The sequence below is a fragment of the Elephas maximus genome, chromosome 19, assembly GCF_024166365.1.
Source record: "Elephas maximus indicus isolate mEleMax1 chromosome 19, mEleMax1 primary haplotype, whole genome shotgun sequence".
NCBI lineage: Eukaryota > Metazoa > Chordata > Mammalia > Proboscidea > Elephantidae > Elephas > Elephas maximus.
In genome coordinates, this window is record NC_064837.1 from 63,065,622 (window position 1) to 63,082,125 (window position 16,504).

At 44.7% G+C, this 16,504-nt stretch overlaps 1 protein-coding gene across 2 annotated transcripts in view; it reads right to left on the reverse strand.

Moving 5' to 3' along the window:
* Window positions 1-16,504, reverse strand: part of SLC39A11 (solute carrier family 39 member 11) — a 444,014-nt gene that overhangs the window by 64,862 nt on the left and 362,648 nt on the right. For both annotated transcript variants that reach the window (XM_049861321.1, XM_049861320.1), the window contains exon 7: window positions 13,872-13,941. In XM_049861321.1, coding sequence (XP_049717278.1) covers window positions 13,872-13,941 — 70 coding nt within the window. The remainder of the gene's footprint in view (window positions 1-13,871; window positions 13,942-16,504) is intronic.

Genomic DNA, 16,504 nt, shown 5'->3' on the forward strand with positions numbered 1-16,504 from the left:
AGCTGAGCACACTAACCATTTGCACCCACCAGGGATTCCTCCATGGGAGGGGTAAGACCCAATTCAGTGGGCAGAGAAATCAAGATCAGCAGCCTTGAGGAAGGGAGGGTCTCCCAGGATGCTGCAAAGTCTGGGACACTTGGCCCTGTCCCTGGGAAGTATAGGGACATTGCAAAAGCAGGTACAGAGATGTTTGGTGGGAGAGGGCTATGGCAGCTTGTTTTTCTAGAAGATGCTTGAGTGAATGCTAATTAAAAAATTTATATTTTTGTTCTCTAAGCCCCTGACCCGCCATAACAATTCAGCCTCCTCTTTAACTTCTGTACATTTAACTTGCAAGCATGTTTTCAAGGATATTCTGGAACAAAAGTTGGGGAACTACTTGAACAGATAAGCACATATGTACGGTCTTTCTCACCCATACAGGCATGCTCATCAACTGGTTAATATTAACAACCAAAAAAACTCTATTGCCAACAAAATGGTTGCTTAGCTACCTAATGGCTACTGTCGCAAATAATTGTTAATATATCAAAATGATGGTTTTTAAGCCAGGCAAAAGGATACATCTGACTTGTTTTACTCTTTGATCTGGGCGGCAAACATGTACTTTAAAATTCATTTTGAGGCCCCCTAGGTGTTACCTGAATTTTAAAGTACATGTTTGCCTCCCAGATGAAAGAATAAAACATAAGTCAGATGTTTGAATCCACCAGGCACTCCTTGGAAACTCTATGCGGCAGTTCTACTCTGTCCTATACAGGGTCTCTATGAGTCGGAATCAACTCGATGGCAATGGCTTTGGTTTTTGGGTTTACATGTTATTCAAAGAGCTGTGATGGTGCAATGGGAAGCCCTGGTAGCGTAGTGGTTAAGAGCTACGGCTGCTAACCAAAAGGTCATTGGTTCGAATCCACCAGGCGCTCCTTCGAAACCGTATGGGACAGTTCTACTCTGTCCTATAGTATTGCTGTGAGTCGGAATCAACTTGACAGCAACAGGTTTGGTTTTTGTTTTTTTTTTGGTGGTCCAATGGTTAAGTTCTCAGCTGTTAATTAAAAGGTTGGCAGTTTGAACTCATCCAGTGGCTTCAAGGGAGAAAGACAGTGTGAGCTGCTCCCATATTCAAATTAAACATTCACATATAAATACATGGTCCTCAACTTTTGTAGGTACAACTTCTGTATAATCAATCGCAAGCTGATCAGTATATCAATAGCTCTCAACTGCCTTTCCTTGTCCAAAGATGTTGTGTATATTTTGCAAATAGTAGGTGGTGCAAATGAGTTATTAATGAGTTATCTAATGAGCTATGTTAGGTTCACAGCAGGGTCATCAACCAGGCAAACTTTACTAAGTGTCTGGGTGTTCGTCAGCATCAATGGCTTGGGGAGCAAAGCAGGGTAATCAACCAGGCAACCTTTACTAGGTGTCTGGGTGTTAGTCAGCATCAACTGCTTGGGGCGCTAAGTAGGAAACAAGTTCAGTCCTATCTTGGGAATTTGCTCATGGATTATCCACGGCAACCTGCGGCATCTGCAGCCAACCTCCTGTGCCACGCACAGCTTGTTCCAAGGTGCTCACTGCACCTGTTGGTCAGGGAGTGTTCATGGACTACAACTCTTCTCAACATATGCTTGGTCAAAGCTTAAAACAGGAAGTGATATACGAAGAAAAATGTTCACCTACACACAAATAACCCTGACCTCCCTGCTGGGTTGAATTACGCCTGCCACTGAGTTACATGAAGCTGAGAGCATGTTTACTCTCAGGAGAATGTGCTCTTTGGAGGTAGGAATACTTCAGAAAGAACCACCCCTTAACCATCAAGCTCCCCAAGGACATAGGGTCTGAGGAATTACTTTGTAGCAATATGGAAGGAAATCAGTATGGGACCACACCAGAAAGAAGAAAGCTGCGTTGCCCTGAAGCTACAGGCTGTCCTTTGCTGGTTGAGAATTTCATAGCTCTGGGGACGTTACACCTATTCAGGAAGATAGATTGAAACCGGGGAGTTGGGCAACGCTTCATAAAGGTGTTGAAATAACAGCATCTGAACACGAGATGGCAGCAAACAGACACAAATGATATGTTAGGAACCTGTTGCTTTTAGTTGCCATCGAGTCAATTCCAACTCATGGCAACCCCATGTGTGCAGAGTAGAACTGCCCCTTAGAGTTTCCAAGCCTTGACCTTTCGGAAGCAGATCATCAGGCCTGTCTTCCAAAGTGCCTCTGGGTGGGTTTGAACCACCAACCCTTTGGCTAGTAGTTGAACGCTTACCCATCTGCACCACACAGGGACTCCTAACCAACCCACCTTCTCTCCTGGCCAGTGAGAAACTACATAAGCAGGAATTGAAGAAAGTGCTTCTGGGAATATTTATTTCTACACTTTTTGTTTTTCTCTTGTAGGTGGCTACGATGACCACAGATGAAAGACGAGAATCTCCTGCTTCAAGATGCATTATAAACAAGGGCACAAGAAAGAGGATGTAAAATAGATACCTGGTGTCAGAGTTTTAATGACAAATCTAGGTTAGAACTACAGGCTGGGTCTGCTAAATTAGGGGCCAAGAAACTAGATACTAAATATGTTTGGCTTTGCTGGCCATAAGATCTCTGTGGCAATTACTCAACTTGGTCATTGAATCAGGTAAGAAGCCATAGACAGTACGTAAACAAATGGGCGGAGTTGTGTTCCAATAATACTTTATTTACAGAAACACTGTTGGGCTGCAGTTTGCCAATCCCTATGCTAAGTCAGGAATCCCTGGTGGCGTAGTGGTTAAGAGCTACTGTGGCTGCTAACCAAAAGGTCGGCAGTTTGAATCCACCAGGCACTCCTTGGAAACCATATGGGGCAGTTCTACTCTGTCCTATAGGGTCTCACTATGAGTTGGAATCGACTTGACAGCAACCAGCTTACACTAAGAGAAAGGCGCCCTTGTGGCACAAGTAGGGTGTACTCGGCTGCTAACTGAAAGGTTGGAGGTTTAAACCCCTCCAGTGGCTCAAAAAAAAAAAAAAATTTTGGCAGTTTGAACTCATCCAGTGGCTTCAAGGAGAAAGACAGTGTGAGCTGCTCCCATATTCAAATTAAACATTCACATATAAATACATGGTCCTCAACTTTTGCAGGTACAACTTCTGTATAATCAATCGCAAGCTGATCAGTATATCAACAGCTCTCAACTGCCTTTCCTTGTCCAAAAATGCTGTATATATTTTGCAAATAGTAGGTGGTGCAAATGAGTTATTAATGAGTTATCTAATGAGCTATATTAGGTTCACAGCAGGGTAATCAACCAGGGGAGAAAGACCTGGTGATCTGCCTTTGTAAAGATCTCAAAACCAAACCAAACCCATTGCCTCCAAATCAATTCCAACTCATAGCGACCCTGAAGGACAGAGGAGGACTGCCCCATGGGGTTTCCAAGGCTGCAAATCTTTACGGAAGCAGACTGCCACATCTTTCTCTCACAGAGCAGCTGGTAGTGGGTTGCAACTGCTGACCTTTTGGTTAGCAGCCAAGTGCTTAACCGCTGTACTGTCAGGGCTCAGCCTAGGATACCCTATTGGGGCAGTTCTCCTCTTTCACATGGGGTTGCTATGAGTTGAAATGGACCTGATGGCACCTAACAATAACAATAGTAAGTGAGTGGAAAGCTCTTTCTGGCCCTGCTAGTTTGGTCCACACGCTCTCGGGCACATTTCAGATAACTCTGTGAGATGCATGCAAGTCCATCTTTCTCACCTCTCGGCTCCTTCCACTGTACCATATGATACCTATGTCCTTGTCACCTAAACTCAAAACTCAGAAGACAATTTCCACAGAAACACAACATCAGTTGACAAACGCTGTCCTTGGTTCTGCATTAAAAATCTCTTCCTTGCATTAATCCCTCCCCCTTCTCATCACCATCTCAACAATATCCTTCATCTCCTTTCTAGCTGCTGAAACATAGGGCTGTAACGGTCAACAAATATCTGTTAAATTGCTGGATCCTTCACTCGGGTCTGTGTACCCCCTCTCCCAAATTTTTCCATCTTTGCCAGAGTAGTGTGCTTACATCACCTCTTGGGCTATGTCATTTACCTGCATGAGAACCCGCCCTACTTGCCAGCCTCCTGCTGAATAACGCACTTGTTATTTAGCCTGAGGAGTCCCTGGGTGATGCAAATGGTTAACACACTCGCCTGCTAACCCAAAGGCTGGCAGTTTGAGTCCACCCAGAGACACCTTGAAAGAAAGGCCTGGTGATCAACTTCCAAAAAATCAGCCGCTGAAAGCCCTGTGGACCCACATGGGGTTTTTTAGACTGAGGTTCTTCACAACCTCCTTCAGTCTTCCATAAATGCCATGCAAATCCCATTTCAGCCACACCAGTCTATCCACCGGCCCTGAAAATGCCTTGGGACTTATCTCCTTGCTTGCTCACAGCATCACCCACCCTATCACCTCCACCTGTCCATCGCCACACTCCTGATGAACGCTCGTCCACTCTATGAAGGGCCCTGAGATGAATTAGAAGCTTGCCCGTCTTCCACTGGTTCTCTAGATAATTTGGTTTATATAACTCCCTTGGAGCTTCTATTGAACTCATGTTGCCTGCGGGTTTAACTGCCCACTGATAAATTATTTCAGCTATGTTTTTTTGCTATTGATTTTTAATTACAGCACACTGAGGTCAGAGAATGTAGTCTGAATGGCACTGATTAGCAGTATTTAGCTTGACTTTCTGTGTGACACAGTACTCAATCAATTTTGGGAAACATGCACGTGTGTGCTGGAAAGGAATGCATATTCTCTAATCGCTGGGTTGGGGCCCTATACATGTCCATAATATACGTTTTGTTATTTTTTTATCCGTTCCACACAATAGTGGAGCCCTAGTGGCACAGTGGTTAAGAGTTTAGCAGATAAACAAAAGGTCAGCAGTTCGAATTCACCAGTCGCTCCTTGGAAACCTATGGGGCAGTCGTACTCTGTCCTATAGGGTCACCATGAGCCAGAATCAACTGGACAGCAACGGACTTAGTTTTTTCTATCCAGTAGTGCAAGAGAGAGGCATTACACTCCCCCACCAAGATCGTGGTTGTGTCTGTTTCTCCTTGCAATTCTAACAAACTCTCCTTTCAACACCTTGAAGCTTATGTTGCTAGGTGCATACAAATGCAGGATCATTACATCATCCTAGTGAACTGGCTCTCTTTCCTCTAAAGGTTGACCTTTATTCCTCACGGCTTTCTGCCTTAAAGTCTGCCTTGTCGGATACTAAAATTTTAATACCGCTTCCTGTTAGTTTGGGAGAAAGATATGGTAGTCTGCCTCCGTAAAGATCTGCAGCCCTGGAAGCCCTATGAGGCAGTTCTACTCTGTCCTGTAGGGTCGCTGTAAGTTGGAATGACAGCAGTGGGGGTTCTGTGAATCAGCATTTGGTTTGTGTCTTCTTCTTTCCTTTACTTTCAACCTTGGCATGTCATGTTTTTGGTATGCCACTTGTTAACCACATAGAACTGGAATTTAGATGCAAAATCATCTGATGACTGAATTATTCCACCTTGGTTTTATACCCCCTCCCCCCAGCATTATATTCATATACTCATCCTCTCTTCTCTTCTCCCTCCCTCCCACCCTCTCATCATTCTCATTACTGCAGATAATGCTCTTTTAGATTTACTAGCATATTTACTAGTGTCTTCCTTTCCCTTTTTTCCTGATGTATCGTCTACACAGGGAGCACTGGTGGTGCAGTGGTTAAGCACTCGCTGCTAACCTAACGGTCAGTGGTTCAAATCCACCAGCTGCTCCTCAGAAGAAGGATGAGACAATTTGTTTTGGTAAAGATTACAGCCTTGGAAACCCTATGGGCCACGTCTATTCTGTCCTATAGGGTTACTATGAGTCAGAATCCACTCAATGGCAACAGGTTTGGTTTTTGGTATCTTTGACGGAGATCTTGTAGCAAAAGTTCATGAACATTAAACTTAGTCTGTATTTTCTCTTGCTGAAGAATTTAATTTGGAAGAGACCCTTAGATCAGGGGTTGGCAAACTACAGCCCAAGGGTCTGCTGCCTGTTTTGGTAAATAATCTTTTACTGGAAGTTAGTCATGTCTGTTTGTTTATGTATTTATGGCTACTTCTGTACTACCAGGGCAGAGTTGAGTACTCGATATAGACAAATCAAGCCCACAAGCCATTTGGTTCTTTATGAAGACGTTTGCCATCCTTTGCTCTAGACTGCCTGTTACGTTTCCTTGGCACTCTGAAGATACTATTCCCTTGTCTTCTATTACAGCTGAGACGTCCCCCCACAGTCTGTCCTTTCCGCGCAGGTGATCAGTCTTTTCCTCTGATACCTTTTCAGATTCCCTCTTAGTCTCTGTTCTGCAGTTTTGCGGGTGTCTACAAGAGGATTTGAATTTATCACTCTCGACACTTAATGTGCCGTTTCAACCTGAAGACGCGTGTCTTCTTCCAGTTCTGGAAGATTCTTAGCCATTACTCCTTAGTATTGCCCCCATCTTTCTGCTCTCTCATTTTATGATTCTATTAGATAATGGTGAACTTTTTATTTTACTCTCTATATCTCCTAACTGATCTTCCCTAGTTTCCATCTCTTTACCTCTCTAGTTTCATTCTGGTGATTTCCCCAGATCAATCATCCATTTCATTAATTCTACCTTCAGCTGTACCCAACAAGTTAACTATTCCACTGAGTTTTAATTTTCATGACTGTATTTCTCATTTTTAAGAGCCTGTTTTGTTCTTTTTTTCAAATCTGCACATTCTTTTGGCAACTATTATATTAATTTGTTATAATTTCTATCCCTTTTTAAAATCCTTAAATGTTACAGAGGCATTCTCTTTTTTTTTTCTGGGTCTCAGAGTTTCCTTAAAAACAAACTCTTTTCTTTTAGAATGGTTTTCGATTTACAGAAGAATTGCAATGATAGTACAGTGAGTTCCTGTATACTCAGTGCCCACTTTCACCTTTTGTTAACATCTTAAATTACTATGGTAGACTTGTCACAACCAGGGAGCCAGCACTGGCACAGTACCATTAACTATACTCCACACTGTACTTGGATGTTGCCAGCTTTCCCTAACAGCCTTTTTCTGTTCCCAGAACCCCTCCAGGACACCATACTATGGTATATTTAGTCATCTTGTCTCTTTAGGCTCCCCTAGACTGTGACAATTCTCAGGCTTCCCTTGTTTTCAATGACCTTGATGGTTTTGAGGCATACTGGTCAGGTATTCTTTCTCTCAATTTGGGTTTGTCTGATGTTTTTCTCATATAATTTTATTGTTTCTAGTTTTGTAAGTGCTATCTTTCCCTAATGGTGGTTTCTATCCTTATGTAGTTTGCCTTGATTTTTTTATTTTAGTATAATCTCATCTATTTTTAGAGATTCCCCCTCCCTACCCTAGCCACCGTGGACATCTGGTGCACCTGTTTGGTGGAAGGACTCCCAGGGAGAGGATTAATGCTTTCTTCTGCTAAAGCCCATAGATTTCTTGTTGTCCTCGACCAGTTTTTGTTAGTTTCTTTACTTGGGGTTTCTGTTCAAGATAGAGTACATGAATTTGAACCCTACAAATTGTGTGATGCAAGTCTAGGGTTCTGATATCTTGTAGAGAATCTACCCTACCCTAAACCACATCTCTCCATCTGAGATACTGAAGAGAGGGCAAGTTTCCATGCCAAGTTCCTGGACCAGTGTGGGCTTTATGTTGCTGTTGTTAGCTGCCGTTGAGTCAACCCAAACTCATGGTGACCCCACGTACAACAGAATGAAACGTTGCCCAGTGCTAAACCATCTTCGTGACTGTTTGCGTGTTCAAGACCATTGTTGTGACCACTGTGTATTTCCACAGTGTGACCCTAATACTCCCCAGCATGTTTTTTCCTTTTCAAAACGGGCAACTGAGAGCTTGACATAACCAAGGCCATGATGAACCTATAAGTTCTCCTTCCTCTGCCTGCCTCCTCCTTGGCTTACCTTTGTTAATCACTTTGTTTTGACCTAATGTTAATGACTTTGTTCTTTGTTTTAATCAGATGCAAATAACTTTGTTTTGTTCTATCCAGCCACCTGTGACTTACGACCCCCCCCCATGGAGATTAGAGTCCAGGTGTCTGACATCTATATCTTTAGCCTGATAAGGAGATGTCTGGCATGGTTCTCTTCAGTCTGATAAAGAGTCTTTTGTCACTATCTTATAATGAATAACTCCTCCGGCCACGCCATCTGTGGGCTACAAAGACACTTCTAACCCTTGTAAAAATTCTGTATAAGCTCTAATGTAAACTTGCTTTTTGGGACTCCATAGAGATGGTATGCATTACTGTCGGCTCTCTGGTAGTATCACTTCCTAAATAAACTTTCTCACTCTTTCTGACTTGGAGTACCTTTCATTGGCTCAACTACTCCAGGGCACGGACTCTAATTGGGCAATAACAGGATCTTCCAACCTAGGGGGCTCATCTTCCAGCACTATATCAGACAATATTCTGTTCTGATCCATAGGATTTTCACTGGCAATTTTCAGAAGTAGATCACCAGGCCTTTCTTTCTAGTCTGTCCTAGTCTGGAAGCTCTGCTGAAGCCTGTCTACCATAGGTGACCCTGCTGGTGTCTGAAATACTCGTGGCATAGTTTCTAGCATCATGGCAACATGCAAGCCACCACAGTATGACAAACTGACAGATGGGTGGTGAGGAGGATTTATAACCCTGTTTTATTGATAAGCAATGACTATAAGCCCTGGGACTCTTTATGCTAAGGCTCTGTTTTGGTTCCCTGACAATTATGGGCAAGGCCAATTCTCCATCCACTTCAGGGGCATTGAAAGTCCAACTCTCTGTCCCTTGGACCCATATTAGGATCTGAAACCACTGACCACTCTGCCTTTGATTTCTCTCCTTTACTTCTGGAACCTGGCCTTTCTTTCTCCTTCTTAGTCCTTAGGCTGTGGACTAAAAGCTATGTTCGTTTGTTGTGAGGCACCCATGTCAGCTGAGTTCACCATGCTACCACTAGTATTAGTGGTAATTTTAAACCTCTTGGAAGAGTTATGTCCTACAAAATTCTCGTGTTTTCTGCCCTGACTTGCACAGTATGAGGCGCATAGCAGTACTCACTAAAGAGTAACTGAATGAATAAATGAATGAATGAGTGGAGATCCAGAGAGCTCAGAGGAAAGCGGAGGGAGCATCTGCTGACTCAGTGGGGACACTTTCACAAGGCACTGAATGAATCTGGGAAAATAACGACAGGCAGGGAGCAGGTACATGAAGTCCCTGTACGTGGCCCTCTAAGTCACCATGGTCCCCGCCTCCCACTCCCCTGTTAAATCCCAGGGACAACATGATTTCCCCAGCAGCTCATGGAACTCAGCTGCCTGTTCAGTTTCTAATTCTGCTTTAATCAACTTCTAGTTTGACTGCCTTCCCCTTCCTCTCCTGGTAGAGTGAACTGAGAATAAGTGTGGGTGGATTTCACACAACTTATCAAGCCAAAGTTTCAGTCCAGAATTGAAGACGGTAGTCTAAGGCGAGATACTGCCTCGGTATAGAGGCACCATTGCAACCTGCTTCCTGTTTCTCTGCCCCTGTTCTTTGGACCCTACACGTGAGTACAGACAGCTGTTCAAAAGCACCAGTGTGATGAAACAACGGGAAGCCACATCCTGTAACCCCACTGTGTGAACAAGTAGAACACTGGCTCCAGCCAGCTACTCGTTTGAGGCCCCTAACGAAAAGTTTGGCTGGTCACACCACTCAGTGGCTGCACAGGAAGACCTGCATGGCGATCTGTTTTCATAAAGATTGTTGTTGTTGTCTGGTGCTGTCGAGTCAATTCTGACTCACGACAACCCCATGTGTTACAGGAGAACTGCTCCATAGGATTACATCCAAGAAAACCCTATGGGGCAGTTCTACTATGTAACATAAACAGTGGCCATGAGTTGGAATCAGCTTGATGGCAACAGGTTGGTGGGTTTTGGCTGAGTTCTCTACAGCCTACGGGGCTGCACACCCCTGCCTGTCCAGCCTATAATTCATCAAGTGCCTTGAGTAGGATGTTCTCATTTTCCACTGTCCTTTAGTCTCCATCCTCCCATGACACCCAGGACCCTAGGATAAGCAAAGGGCAGAGAAAGCTAATAAGCCATGTCTAGGGACTGATCTGCATGTTACCATCCAAGAGTAAAATCACATGTGCTTGGAAAGAAGAACCCAAATTGCAAGCTTTATATGGATTTATAAGTGGGAAAATAGGCCAACGGGTAGGGTCTGCTTGAGGCAGAAGGCTCTTTCTCCCTACCCCCTGCAGCCTGCAGCATAGGGAGCCCTCTCCTGGGATACTCTGTGGACATGACAGTGATAGTAGCAGAGCTCAACTTTGCCCCCTAGGCTGTGATGGGAGTGGATGGTTTGTGGGGGCACAACCCCTTCTCCAGTGACGCTTGCTGAGCAGAAGGTTTTGTGAGGCTGAAAACATTGGGTCACCTACTGTCCTGACCCAATCCCAGCTAGGGGATCCTGTTGAGGGTTTAGAGAAAGCAGAGAGAATCCATTTGGCCAAGGGAAGGGAGAAGCTGGGCTGGATATATTTTTGCTCCACTTTCTTCAGAAGTTATTTATAAAGATGAGCAGAAGCTGCAGATGACTGGGTAGAGGGGTGCTGGACTTGAAAGTGATGTCATGGGAAAGTGGCACCACCAGATGGGTGCCTGGCCCATGAGCGCCATGCCTGGGGCACGGCTGCCACTGCTGGCACAGACCTTTTGTAGTATGCACGGTTTCCCGTGCTTTGGGAAGACCTGGCCTTTGAATGCTTGCGAGGTCAGTCCCTCCAGTCTCTTGAGTGCCCCCAGGTACTGCTTGACTCTGGAGTTTCTCACGGTCCAATGAAGCTGAGACCAAAATGGTTGTGCCAAGGGACAAAGAGCCAAACTCACCCACCCATGCTCAGTGCTAGAAGAGCAGCGTGGAGGGCATTGTGAGTCATAATTTGCCTTTACTTGGTGGCATTTCTTATATCCTAAAGGCCCTTTCCCATCTTCCGTCCCATGTGATTTTCACAATAGGCAGCATTTTCCAGATGACGCTGGAGATACAGTGAAGACGTGACTTGGAGTCTGACAGGCAAGAGTAAGACATTGAGAAAGTGGGAAAGTTTCAACCCAGAACATTCCAGCCTGTACACATGTTCAGGGCTTCAAGGACAGACATGACCCTGAACATGCAGCCTGAGAATTCGGTGACCAGCAATGGCTACACTTAACACCCAGGGGCCCTGTGGCAGCTGGGCAAATAGACTCAAGTCTATGATGTTGTAAAAACAGCTCTCATAGAGCATAAAGGGGTCCATGCAAGTTCAGTCACTCGGGAAGGGGGGAAGAAATGTTATGTGAGAAATTACTTCCTGACACCATAGCCAATAGACACAGGGTTGATTATTAGAGGTGATGCCATTTCCTTTAAAAAAAAAAAAAAGATTAATTTAGGATTGTACCAATCTGGAAACACTAGAATGAGCTAGATTTAGTGGAAACAAACCAGTAGCCCTTGGACCATGTATTTTACCCAAATTATGTTTTTTTAAAATATACTTAAAAAATTCAAACCAGTTGCCATCAAGTTGATTCTGACTTACGGTAGCCCCATGCATGTCAGAATAGGACTCTTATTTAGGGTTGGCTGGTTGTTTGTTTTTATCATGGTGAAAATATATACAACAAAACTTTTACCAATTCAACAATTTTCACATTTACAATTCAGTGACATTGATTACATTCTTCATCTAAATTATGTTTTTAAATAATTGTGAATTCAAATGCCTTTAGATAGGACATGTGCCGTCTTTTAGAAGTTCACCTCAGTCCTCACCATTCCCAACTGTCTTCTGATTGGGCCCACTCATTTTTGTTACCTTAGTCCCCTGAAGGCAGGTGAGCTTGGTGCCCTTGGATGGGACTCCTGTCTCCTGAGCCTGGAGGCTGTGGTACTCATGGTTTTATGTGCTCAATCAGCTGACCCATGTAGAGCTCACCTCAGCAATGTCTCAAGGATAAGTCCCCTTTGTGATCCCAATGCTGCGACCTGGCCTAAAAACTAGTAAACCAGTTGCTGTTGAATTGATTGACTCATGGCAACTCCATGTGTGTCAGAGTAGAACTGTGCTCCATAGAGTTTTAAATGGCTGATTTTTAAGAAGTAAATCAGCAGGCCTTTCCTCCAAGGTGCCTCTGGATGGATTCAAACAGCCAACATTTTGGTTAGCAATTGAGCTTATCAACTGTCTGTACAACCCAGGGCTTCCACGGCCTGATCTAGGCCCTGTTGAATTCAGGTGCAAGTAGCACAGACGAAGAGTTTACAAGGCTTGGTGATTCATTGTCTTTGGAAGGTGAAGGGAAGTGAGGAGTCGAGGATGACAGCTGAGCTTGGCTTGGGCAGCTTGATGAATGTGGTAACAGGGGAAAAGGGAGGAGGAACCGGTTTTGCAGGGCAGCAGATGGGGAAAATAAACTCGACTTTGGAATTGTTGAGTACGAGGATCTTTGAAACATCTAATGGAGATGTCTGGACGGTAGCCAGACACATAGGAATGAAGGTCAGGAGACATCTAGGATGGAGACAGACTTAGCTGTCACTGGCAAATACAGTCAATTCTTGTTCTCACAATAGCTATGTGCTATGAAGTCACCGAGAACACTGACTTAGTGAATACTGAACCAGTGCTTCTGGGGAAACACGGGGTTAGGTTCCTGAAAGCCTCTGGTCACAACATTTTTGTCAACCAATCAATACATAACCTTGTTTATATGTGTTTCTGTTTAAAGACACCTCATTTAATATATATTGTTGATTCATTAACGCTGAACTCACGGTCAACGGCACTGTAACTCATGCTTTATCTAATACACGTATTTTCTCCGTAAGGGATATGACAGCCTTCTTGTGCTTAGGAACACTAGACAGCACTTCAATGCTACACTTGGAGTCATTTTAAAGAGCAAAATCACCAACAAAAAACCCACAAAAATGCAAAAGGCATAGCACAGACAGACTGTGAAAAGGAGACTTGTTTATAGTATAAGAGCTGAAGCAAGAAGGCAGAGCGTCGCCTTGTTCAGCCTCAGCTGGGAACGTGTGTGCAGACTGATTCAAATTCTTCTCCACTCTGCGCATGTCCACAGCTGACCACGAAAACACCACAAGTGATGATTTTGGGATTACAAATAAGAACAGAATCCGTGAATAATCATGATTGACTGGAGATGGAAAATAAAGTCACAGGAAGGGATACGATTGGCCAGGGAGATTGCCCATGATACTCTAGATAGAGATAGATCCCTGCAGAAGAGCCACATTGAAGAAAGGGCCATCGGATGTGAGCCTGCAAAGAAGCAGGCATGGGAGTGGGGGAAAGAAGGAGAGCCTAGGGTCAAGAAAGTCAAAGGGAGGCCTTCAAACAGGAGGAGTCAGTTACCAGTGTCCAGTGCTGCCTTTGTCATACTCTCTTGTTTTAGTCTTCACACATCTAAGGGGCTTAGAGAGCAGCATGCAATTATGTCCATGCTTGTTTGGAAAATGGCTCCCCATTAGATAGATCATTTGAAAAACCTGGTGCCAACCTGCCTCTCTGAGTGAGTACGTCTCTCTGGTATGAGCTTCACCTCACCTCTTCCCACCTCCACCAGTCTTGTCCTTGGGAGTTCAGAACAAGTATGTGCAGATAGCTCACTCAGACCTTGAACGTTAGAACCAGTCAGGTAACAAGCAATTTCCCAGCACCACTTGGCGCAGTACAAAGCTATAGGGCATCAGGTGTTCAGGTGTGGGCTTACCTGGCACTCTCGAAGGTGGCAGATGCAGTCTTTTCTATGGCCCCAAATCCAACTCCAACAGCAAGGCCCTCTGAAACAGACAAAAAACCACCAAGGGTTAGGACTAATTTTCCCATAAGGTACGTCACCATCGCTGTATCAGGTAAGATTGCATTAGACTGCCAGAAACAGAAAAGAATAAGAGTTTAAACCAACCAAACCAGCTGCTGCTGAATTGATTCCAACTCACAGCAACCCTATAGGACAGAACAGAACTGCCCCATAGGGTTTCCAAGGCTGTAAGTCTTTACGAAAGCAGACTGCCACATCTTTCTCCTGTGGAGCAGCTGGTGGGTTGAACCGCTGACCTTTTGGTTAGCAGCCAAGCACTTAACCATTGTACCACCAGGGCTCCTATGACTTTAAACCAGGGACTGGCAAACTATGGCCCTCAATTTGAATCCGGCTTACAACCTGTTTTAGTATGGCCAACAAGCTAAGGATAGTTTCTACATTTTCAAATGGTTGAAAAAAATCAAAGAAATAATATTTCATGCCCATGAAAATTTTATGGAATTCAAATTTTAGTGTCCATAAAGTTTTACTGGCACATAGTCACCCTCATCGTTGACACATTGTCTGTGGCTGCTTTCACACTATAAGGGCAGAGTTGAGTCATTGTGACAGAAACTGCATGGGCCCAAAAGCCTAAAATATTTACTATCTGGCACTTTATAGAGTTTGATGACCCCTGACCTAAACGTGCAAGGCTTTCGTTGTTGTTGTTAGCTGTTATCTGGTTGATTTTTGACTCATAGTGACCCCATGTGACAGAGGAGAGCTGCCCCATGGGTTTTCTAGGTTGCAATCTTTATGGCAGCAGATCACCAGGCCTTTCTCCCATGGAGCCACTGGGTGGTACTGAACCACCAACCTGTTGGTTAGCAGCCAAGTGCTTAACTGTTGTGCCACCAGGGCTCCTTAGGGCTTTTTTTTAGCTCCTGCAACAAGAAGCCCAAGGTTGATATGGCAGCCCAATGACGTCATCACAGATCCAGGCTCCTTCCATCTTTCTGCTTTTTCATCCTCCCAATTTGGCCCTCATAGTTGCAAAGTAGAGTCCATAGGTGGTGCAAATGGCTAAAAGGCTCAGCTACTAACTGAAAAGTTAGAGGTTCAGGTCCACTGAGAGGTGCCTTGAAAGAAAGGCCTGGCAATCTACTTCCAAAAAATCAGTCATTGAAGACCCTATGGAGCACAGTTCTACTCTGACACACATGGGGTCGCCATGAGTTGGGGTCACCATGAGTTGGGGTTACCATGAATCGTAGTCAACTGAACAGCAACTGGTTGGTTAGTTGCAAAGTGACTGCACCATCATCAGGCATTTCGCCTATGTCCTAGGCAGGAAGGCGGCAGAAAAGCAAAAAATGTAGAACAAAATTCTAACTCAAAAAAAGACCAAACTTACTGGCCTGACAGAGACTGGAGAAACCCCGAGAATATGGCCCCTGAACACCCCTTTAGCTCAGTAATGAAGTCATTCTGAGGTTTACCCTTCATCCGAAGATTAGACAGGCCCATAAAACAACGAGACTAAAGGGGCACACCAGCTGAGGGGCAAGGACTAGATGGCAGGAGGGGACAGGAAAGCTGGTAATAGGGAACCCAAGGTTGAGAAGGGAACATGCCATGGGGATGGCAGCCAATGTCACAAAACAATATGTGTAGTAATTGTTTAATGAGAAGCTAGTTCTGTAAACCTTCATCTAAAGTACAATTTTTTTTTTAAAAGATGAAAATTAAAAAAAAAAAAAACCTGTTGCTGTCAGGTATGACTCACAGAGACCCTACAGGACAGAGTAGAACTGCCCCATAAGGTTTCCAAGGAGTGTCTGGTGGATTCCAACTGCCAACCTATTAGTTAGCAGCCGAGCTCTTAACCACTGCACCACCAGGGCTCCTTGCTCACATTAGTCATTTTAAAATAAAATGACTGTGCAGCCCAGAGCAACAGGACCAACGCTAATTAGTAAAATAACCCCTTCCAGTTACTTAGCAGGCAGCCCAGCACTCTGACTTAAGTAAGGAGTGCTCAGAAGAGCTCCGTGGAAGGTTGGAGAGGGAAGGACCTGGTTAACTAATAGGAAAACAGGGACTGCCTGAAGTACAACAGCTGGTGAGGGGCAGAGGTGGGGCTTGAACCTCAGTCCCCTGCTCCTCTCCCCACGGGTGCCCTTGCTCGTCCAGCTCACTGACCTGGTCTTGTGGTTTTCCCTGAGTTGCTATGGGCTGTAGGAGGTGAGTGCTGGCATTTGGGTCTCTGTGCCCCAAAGCGGTACAGGGCAACACGAGCGCTTTGTCTCTCGTCCTGCCCTGTGCCTTGGCTATGCCAACAGTGCTGGACCCATTCACAAAGGAACATTCTGTGACAGGCAACAAATGGGCTCTTCTTCTCTCCTGAAGCCCTGGGGGAAGGAACCACACCCCTTCCCCAAAAGCACTGGCTGCCCAAAGAGGCTGTCAAGGCAGCCCTCCTCCCCACCCCATCCAGAAAGGGAAAGAGGAAGAAGCAGCAACAGGAGAAGAATTAAAAAAAAAAAAAAAAAACCTGTTCCCGGCGAGTCAATTCCAACTCACAGTGACTCTACAGG